This window comes from Filicampus tigris, chromosome 9 (assembly GCF_054856515.1).
Source record: "Filicampus tigris isolate MCC_2025a chromosome 9, RoL_Ftig_1.0, whole genome shotgun sequence".
NCBI classification, from domain to species: Eukaryota; Metazoa; Chordata; class Actinopteri; order Syngnathiformes; family Syngnathidae; genus Filicampus; species Filicampus tigris.
In genome coordinates, this window is record NC_141225.1 from 24,838,410 (window position 1) to 24,847,300 (window position 8,891).

Here is an 8,891-nt window from a genome sequence, read left to right on the forward strand (position 1 = left end):
CTGATTGACCAGTCTAGTGTACGGGCGGATCTTCCGTGTTTTTTCTGTCATCATCCCGAAGTGGAAACGTCGAGTTGATCTTATGATCGATGAGTAATGTTTGCCCTCGCCCCCATATTAAGTGTTTTATTTTGAAAGAGAACAGGGATTTATCTGGGACATGTCCCTTGGAATAAATTATTTAAGGCTTACATATATACAGTACTTTTTTACGTGCACTTTTTGTGGTATTTTGCTGCCAGTAGAATATCGTCCTAACAAATGTCTAACAAATAACTACAAAATCAAATTTTCATAATGTGTTTGTTTCCCCTCTTTTAATAATATGTTGAAAATTATATAATCACTTACAAGGGACATATTGTATGTTTGTGCATTTTCTGCACTCTCAATTTGAAATGATGCACTGTACTGTTTTTGAATAAGGTCTTGAAATTAAAAACGTTTTTGTCCAACTACCAGCAAATAAACAGATTAATCAATGATTAAAATAATCGTTAGTTTGGCCTTAGTCCTGTCACTCGACTGTATTGACGACGAGGAGACAAAATAAATAAAAAACAGCTCATACCACTGTCAACAAGACGTGGCACTTTTGAAACAGACGTTATCTTGAAACTGCTAGCTAGCCCGAGCCTACTGTGCACTGTTATTTTTCTAATCAGGGGACATGTTATAATTGAATTCAGTGAATGGCAGTATACAACCAATACAACCAGATAGTCGCTTGTTCGCAGTCAAGTGTGACAAGCTGAACACATGGCTTCTGATAACTTAAGATTGATTCCAAAATGTTTTAATATGTATAAAAACAACAAGTCAGCACACACACACACACGCACGCACACACTCTGATGACACAATTCTATACAAGTCAAACAGTACAGAGGACGTGATCTTTCCTGTTGGTGGGCCCGACTGAGGTGTGGGAGTTTCCCACTTGTGACAGAAGTGGAAAGAGCGCATTTTCTTGCTTGCTCACAGTGTGTAGGCCACAGCGGGAATTTGCATGTCTCTTTGTCTTGTCGCCTCAGTCCAGGCCTCCTATGTCGTGCTGCTTGTACGTCTGCGTCACCAGCGTCCCTGCAAAGGAGGAGCACGTCGCTTGTCAGACTCCAAAAGAAGCTGATTTCTTCATGCACGACCTATTCTTGAGTTCTTGTTGTTCTTTTTTTTTTTGATGTACCCTCAACTGTTGTCTGAAAAATGATTTGCAGCTTTTAAGGCATATTTTTGTACTCTCTCTAACGCCTCAAAATGCAGCCAAAGTCCTGGATAACAGTCAAGTAGTAATTGAGGTCGCTCGTATGTTCATGAGCGATCAGGCACTTATTTTGAATGTTATACAAATTCAATTAGAAGACATTGTAGAATTGCGCCGTCATGAAACTAAGCATAGCAATTGCCACTATTTCACAAAGAATTTGGGTAGGGGGCGGGTGGGGGGATATTCACCGCTAACTGCACAAAGGCTCTTCATGTGAAAGGAGCAGGAGTTAGTCTCGTGAAGAGGACAAAAAGGACAGGAAGCGAGCAGCACACCTAACAAGGCCAAAGGAGCGAGGCGAGGCGAGGCGGGGCGGGGCGGGGCGGGGCGGGGCGGGTGCGGGGAGCAGGAGGGCCAAGCGGGAACAGGAGCAGCCAATCATTGACATCAATTAGTGCTGTAGTTTGGGGGCGGGTTGAAAGTTGTCAAACCACAGTCTGAACATATGATGCATGGAGACAAGTGACTTGGATGATGTGTGTAATTACGTTCACCGAACACTTCTTTAGGTACACCGCCAATGGGCAAACTTTTAAAAACTCGACATTTTGATTTCTTTTCCTAACTTCAGCTGTGCATCGTCGACCAGCAAGACATCGCAACGAACATGGCCTGGAACGTTAACTCGTTAGTCCAGCGGTCACGTCGTCCCGTCCCGATTTGACGCCCTGAGATTGTGCGGGTGTTCCTAATCAAGTGTCCACTGTCTCAGACTGTGGCTTTCCACCAGGCAGACTTCTCAAACTTTGGAGGTCCAGGAACCCCTCACAGGGGGAGACACTTGTCCAAAGACCCCCATCATAATCCAAATAGCAATTCAACAAAACGAGCACGAGTACCCGAAATGCCATTAAGAGGAATTTAAAAGATGACAATTTTTTTCCAAAGAAAATTCCAAAGGACCAAATTCCCAAGAGAAAAAAAGGTGTGGGACTTTTTGAAAGGTGACGACGAGACTGATGGCAAATGATTTTGTTTTTGTGGCATAGTTTGGACGCCAGTTTGAGAAGCGGCACTTTGGAGACCTGATGTTGATGTTGTTATTGTTTGGCTGGGGAGGTGGGGGGTGGGGTGCAGCACAGGGGAAACAGGCTGAGCTGTCAATCAGCGGATCTTAGTGGAGCAGAAGGACCAGCAGGAGCAGCACGGCGCCCCCTGTCAGCATCAGGGGCAATGGCACACTTACCTGTGGCCAGGCCCCCCTCTGCCCTGCCCTTCATCCCTCCTCCTCCTCCTCCTCCTCCTCCTCCTCCTCCTCCTCCTCCCGGGCCCGAGCTGCCCAGGACGTCCATGGCGAAGGACGGCCGCTCGCCCCCCCTGTAGGGCTTGGGCCTGAAGGGGAAGTCTTTGTCTTTACCTTTGGAGCCTTTGGGCCGGCCCGCCGCCTTCTTCTTCGACTTGCCGTCGCCCTTCACGCCCAGCAGGGGGTGCACCTCTGCAAGAGAAAACAATGGCCACTCGGATGTGGCGATTCAAAGCGCCTGCCTTGAAATGGTGCTGCTCTTTTAGTTCGCGACAGAGCCGTCTGAAATCTCTGACACGCTTGTCAAGTATGCCTTAGCTCTCACTCTCTTGCGTGCACGGTTCTCTAAGTAGGGAGGCAAAGGTTGCTGCTTCAAGCTGTCACAGAGAATTAAACACCAAACTAGTGCCGCAACTTGTGGCGAAGCGTTCTTACCATCAACCGGCACCCCCTGCAGTTCAATGTTGGTAGTGCGTGCCTTCTTCTTGGCCGGGGCTCCGTCGGAGGACGGCGGCCGCTGCTTCTTGTCGCCGCCCGCCTGCGTTTCCTCGGCGGCCCCCGCCTGGGGCGTGGAGTCCGGCGGGGGGCCGAAGGGGTTCTCCTCGGGGTCCTCCACCTCGGGGGCGATGGGAAGGTACAACAGAGCCTTGTAATCCTCCAGCTCCTCGTCGCTGCGGGAAACGCACACCAAGCGATGAAGGACGCGCGTGAAGCTTATACAAGTTCAAATTCGGCTCGTTTGGCCTTGGCGGAGGTCCGCGCTCCGCACTTGCAGTTGCCATCGAAGGCGTTCAAGCCCGAGCGTGTCGTCTATTGAAGTTGCTGAGGCCGCTGGGCCAATCCGCCGCCTTCCTCACCTGCTGCAAAAAGCCACGATGGGGTCCACCGTGGTGACGTCCACCTCCTCGTCCTCGGCCGCGTCCGCGCCTGCCGCGGGGAGAAGCGGCGAGATCGGTCACTTGCACACAAAGCAATTCCAATCACGGGATGCGTGCAAATAATGCCGGCATGTCAAATTTAACGACGGCTGCCGGTGGCACGCCGAGCGCTCACGTCATGAGAACGTTGATTGTCTAACTAGTATTACGTACATCGGTCGGGTTATTCCACAAATTCCTTCCATTCACTAATAAGTGGGCTCAATATTGTTCAAGACATTTTGCAATGAAAACGACATCATTCAAAACGCCATCTAATGTTTTACATTTGAGTCCACCCGAAGGTGAAGGAAATGACAGCACACGAGCGAACCGACCGAAAGCCTCGCACCTGTCTGCTCAGGTTCACTCTTGTCCTCGTCCTCAATGTCAAACTCCGACTCTCGCTCCTCGTACTCGACGTTCTCATCCAGCTCTTTGAAGTCCGGCGCAAAAGCGCTCCAATTTTCCTGCGGGTGAAAAACAGCAGTTTGGCATTTATTTACTCTCTCTCTCTCTCTCTCTCTCTCTTTTTAATTCATCGAGCGCTGAAGGTGTTTCCGCAATGTTTCCCTGGCAAATCTGAGCAGGGGCTCCTACTCACCACTTGGTTTTGGGCCCAGATGGACACCACTCCACTTGAGATGGAGGCGATGATGGGGCGCACGGGATGCCACTGGACATTGGAGAAGAGCGAGGTGACATGAGTGCGGAGAATGTGCGGCAGCGCAAACGACCGGCAGGTCCTTACGGCCACGTCCAGCAGCAGCTCCCCTCGCGTGCCGTGCAGGATCTTCACCAGATTGCCGATGCTCTTCTCCCAGATGTAAAGGGCGTGCTGGCGGGCCGAGCCGGCCACGATGTACTCGCCGTCCCCGGAGAAGCAGCAGCGCTTCCACGGAGTCCTGCGCGGCGGGACCAGAACGGCGGTGGACGGTAAGGCGCGGGAAAAGGCGTCATCACCTGAGCACCTCTGGCACGGAAACGGTCAAGTTCAGGGGGGTCAGGCGGGCCGCACCTGTTGACCAGGTCTTGGAGCTTCTGCATGGGTTCCGGCTCGCCGTCGCGACCGCAGGTCAGAATCTCCCTGCCGTCGTAAACCCGGATGATGCGGTCCGCCGTGTTGATGAGGAAGCAACTGCAAAGGGAGACATTTGCCAAACTGACTTCTGGGGTTCATGGATAGGATTGTCATTAAAAATTACAATTGAGTTGTCTTTTTTATTATCGTTTTCTTCAATTCTTTTTATAGGTATAGCAATTCATTGTATGTCATATTTTGTATGTTTTTTTTTTAATTATGTAAAATGATGTTTTACAGTTACTTGACTTTTTTTTTACGTTAAAAAACCCTTTAATATAATGCAGTTTAGTTCATTTAATTATTTTATATATTTACTCTATGAATTTTTCGGCCCTCTAAAATCATTAAGAAACTAAAATGAGTCAATAACTCCAAAAATTTTCACAGGCACAAAAGTGTGCTTAAACTAAAAACGTAAACAAGTAAAAGACAAATATTATCTGTTTGAAGATGTAATAATCATTTTTCATTGATTTTATGTTTTTTATTTATTTATATACTCTTTATGATTCTTAAAATGTATTCATTGAACTTATTTATCCTATTTTGGGGAAAATCTAATGGGAAAAAAAAAAAAAAAGTTTCAAGACCCAGTGGAGTATCCTCTTAGCTGTGCTTGAATGCAAATTTAAGTATATATACATTTATTTAATAATAGTATTTATTTAGATTTTAAAAAATATATTAATATAATATTTTTTAAAAAGATGGATTATTACACTATTAATAATACTGATGCAAAGGGAAACTATTTTTTAAAAAGCAGAGAAACACAAGAATATGGCGGTTGAAAGAATACAAGTTGAAAGAAAACACGTGTTAACTGTTCTCTCACCTGCCCTTGCGTGCAAATTCAATGGATTTGATGGCGGTGGTGTTGCTGGTGCCGGTGGTCACTCGGAACGATGCCACCAGGTCCTGAGTGTCTGTGTTCAACACCAGAATCTGCACCGCGCGAGAATTTCCTCATTACCACATCTGTCTGATTCAACGGGAGCCAATGAACGGCACGCACGCGTCCGGCCGTCTCGGCTGGCTGACCTTTCCTTTGGCGTTGCCGGTGTAGATGTACTCGCCCCGCCTGTCGAAGGCCGCCACCACGTTCAGGTCCGAGTCATCGTCCACAGGCAGGACTACGTGTTTGGAGTCGGACAGGGTGAGCAGCACCGGCGCCGACTTCATGGGACATACCAGCACTTTGTCCCTACGGAACAAGCGATCATGTTTGACTCAAAGGTTCTGCAGCAAATAACACCTCGAAAAATACTTGGCTCTCCAAGAACCACCAAGGCTGACCAAAGTACAGTGTTGTATACATCCGCATGTCTCTTCTGGTCGACTTACATGTCTCTGGGGTGGCACTGCAGCTTGAGGATGGGCGAGGGGAAGCGGAAGCGCTGGTCGCAGTCGCCCGTCAGCACGTCCCACTGTGACACGATGTTGTCCGTGGATGCGCTCACCAGCTTGTGGCCGTCTCGACTCCAACTGGAAGTAAGTCCCCCCCCCCACCATGAACTTGCATCAAAATCCACAGAAATAGTCCATATACATGTTTTTGGTTGAATTTATAGATAATGTCAAAAATAAGCTCTTTTCTCAAAACATCTTTGTTAGTGCTGCAGTAATAGATGGGGACTCGTATGCGGTTGCGTGTCACACCATAAGGAGCAGACGGGGTGTATGTGGGCGCTGATGATTTTGGCGATACCGCGCGTCAGGAAGTCCCAGATGACGATGCGGCCGTCGTTGCAGCCCACCGCCAGGAGGGTCCCCCAGCGGTTGAAAGTGCAGGTGAGGGCCATGCTGATGCAGTCCAACGTTCCATCTGCCTCCTGACATGTGCAAACAATACGGGAGCTAAGACGCGGTTGTACATTTTTCTAAGACTGTTGTCTGTGTTTGCGTTACCTCAGGATAGTTCTGCCCAAACGATTCTAAGGAAGAAAGAAAAATGAGGAAGCAATAGATATGAATAGTGGACACACACTCCACAGATGTCAACATGATTCCAAAGTGCAAATTTTCAACAACACATACTGTACTCGCTAGATAGATACATTAGTCACCTTGTTCTTTCTATTCATGCTGAAACTTGAAAGCAATTTTAAATATTAAAATAATAAAATGTGAACGCGCTAAATAGGAGAATAAACAAAGAGGGTGGTTGCAACGTAAAATGTACATATAAATATGTAACTATTTAAAGGAACAAGTGAAGCAAGTGGCTTCAATACCAACCTGTCTTTTACAACGAATAAATACATCACTAAACAGTTCATGTGATTAAACAGACTAACGTTACTTACCATGGTTACATGCACACCCGGTTCACATTGTAAAACATGACGTTTAAATTACTTAGCAAGAACGGGTGTTATTTCAGTAAGCAGATCAGAAAACTCATCATTTGAACGTCGATGTGAGTGCTAGGCTAGCTCGCGAGGCTGACCACAACAATCACATCGCAATTTTGAGGAAAGACGTGATCATTTAAAGCAGGTAAGCGTTTTCTTTAGTTACCGAGCAGTTCAAGATTCATTGTGGGCCGAACGCGGGTCCGACGATGTCCAATAACTTGATTTTAATCAATATTTCCTTCAATTTTGATTCGTATATCTAATTCAGTTGTTTCGACCCGGGAGACCCGCCGAGCCTTCAGCAAGGACCCCAAACAATGTGACCAAGAATATGCCTGAAACAAGTAAAACCACATAGGCGACTAAAAATAAGGCAGATTGTGTCAAAATGTGTCTCTTTTACTTTCCAACCGATGACCTTATAACATAATGGTAATTAATATCCCCTCATATATTTTGTCGTATTTATTACGCCTTGAGATTCTACCGGAGACACAATAAAGGACCCATAACAATGCGACCACGAATGTGCCAGAACAAAATACAACCGGAGACGACTGGCGAACAGCCACCACTTGGCAAACATTTTTATACTTTATTTAATTATAGACAATTCATTAATTTTAATAACTATTTCCTTCAAAATTGTAGTCGTGTTTATTACTTGTTTCCCCTGTAGAAACAGGGGAGACCAGGAATGAACAATTAGACCAAGAAAATGCCTGAACAAAACAACTACAACAAAAAACAAGCTCCGACTACAAACAACAATGCTTTGCTTCAACGTTTTCATATTAGTTTTATTGTTGAGATGTAAGGTACATTCTATTCAGCTTTCCTTCAATTTTAAGTTGTATTTTATTACTTGGGTTTCTTCAGAAAGTCAAATGTCCTAACCTTTATGCAACCTCTTCCTGCAAGGATTGACTACTATTAAAGTTAGTGAGTAACTTACAATAGTGGTGAAACTTTTCGTTTTGTCTGCATGACTGTATTATACTGCCCCCCAGTGGCCAAGTCACACACACCAGAAGAAGGCACAATGAATGAATTATGATGCACATGTTTAATTTATTATTATTTATTGTATTTAATTGTCATTACGGTATGTTTATGGGAGGTGGTAATGGACTGATGGCATTTCCGTCTTCATGCATTTCATCAGTTATGAGTCCCGCCGCTCTGATGACCTCCTCCAAGGCAGCTTCAGGCCCCAGCAACCTCAACAGGCTGTGGAAGGCCTCGGCGGCGCCACTTACGGCCTGAGACGGGAACAGCTGCAAAGCTGTCGAGACAATTATTCATGTTATTAGGAATGAATGAAACGTTTCTTCTTCATGTCAGAGGTGTGCGAGGGGAGCACCTCACCTCTGTCTGGGATCTTTGTGAGCAGGTCCACTTTTGGGGTGACCTCGCCTTCCTTGGACACGTCCACTGACCAGTGAGCCAAAAATGTGAAGCTGACATGAAAGGAGAAAAAAAAATTAAAAGTGGCACAAAGAAGGGCAAATTCATTCAAATAGATTTTTTTTTTTTTACCCTGGAAGATCAGGATGATGAAAAGTCAGCAACGGTGAATTGCAACCACCAGGAGCAGACGCCACATGCCCATACTTGGCCTACAGTAAAAACATACACACAATTATTATTATTACAGACACACATACGGGTTTTAAAAACCTAAAAAGTGAACGCCGGGGACTGTGTCTTTGTACCCTGTGATTGGGTGGCCACTAGTCCAACACATTGCGTTTGTGTGTGGTGCCCAAGTAACCAGCAGGGGGTGTCACAAGCATGTTTGAAGCTAATCTAGTGCTCAGCAGAGGAAGAAGGAAGGAGAAGGAGGGCTGAACCTTTTTGGAGGCTTCTTCTCCTCTCCTACACTCATCCCCCCCCACCCCCCACCCCCAAACTGAAATTCGAGATCAAAGCTGACTCGGCAATTTATGTTTCCCCAACGACAACATATGGTAAGTCCATCATGCACCACAAGAACCAGAAGAAGAAGAAAAGGAAAAGCAAA

At 46.1% G+C, this 8,891-nt stretch overlaps 2 protein-coding genes across 5 annotated transcripts in view; both read right to left on the reverse strand.

Annotated features, from left to right (window-relative positions):
* Positions 1 to 774: 774 nt before the first annotated feature.
* rbbp5 (retinoblastoma binding protein 5) lies at positions 775 to 7,352 on the reverse strand. Of its 3 annotated transcripts, none has more exons than XM_086039852.1 (14): positions 7,032 to 7,351; positions 6,420 to 6,445; positions 6,171 to 6,343; positions 5,856 to 5,996; positions 5,553 to 5,715; positions 5,347 to 5,456; positions 4,446 to 4,565; positions 4,179 to 4,332; positions 4,032 to 4,103; positions 3,780 to 3,897; positions 3,368 to 3,437; positions 2,946 to 3,181; positions 2,454 to 2,702; positions 775 to 1,083 (listed from the first exon to the last, which is right to left on the reverse strand). In XM_086039852.1, exons 1-14 carry the CDS (start codon positions 7,048 to 7,050, stop codon positions 1,031 to 1,033), a joined length of 1,704 nt encoding a protein of 567 aa, XP_085895978.1. In that variant the 5' UTR covers positions 7,051 to 7,351; the 3' UTR covers positions 775 to 1,030. The 3 variants fall into 3 exon arrangements, with proteins under 3 accessions (XP_085895978.1, XP_085895979.1, XP_085895977.1); XM_086039853.1 differs by having other exon boundaries at positions 2,625 to 2,702; positions 7,032 to 7,346; XM_086039851.1 differs by having other exon boundaries at positions 775 to 2,702; positions 7,032 to 7,352.
* Positions 7,353 to 7,937: 585 nt separating this feature from the next.
* The window catches only part of cenpp (centromere protein P), a 65,773-nt gene continuing 64,819 nt past the window's right edge, over positions 7,938 to 8,891 (reverse strand). Inside the window, exons 8-10 of one of the 2 annotated variants that reach the window (XM_086039855.1) lie at positions 8,408 to 8,487; positions 8,237 to 8,328; positions 7,938 to 8,153 (exon numbers count right to left, since the gene is read on the reverse strand). In XM_086039855.1, the coding sequence (XP_085895981.1) occupies positions 7,969 to 8,153; positions 8,237 to 8,328; positions 8,408 to 8,487 (357 nt within the window). In that variant the 3' untranslated portion in view covers positions 7,938 to 7,968. The remainder of the gene's footprint in view (positions 8,154 to 8,236; positions 8,329 to 8,407; positions 8,488 to 8,891) is intronic. The other variant, XM_086039856.1, reaches the window with a different exon arrangement.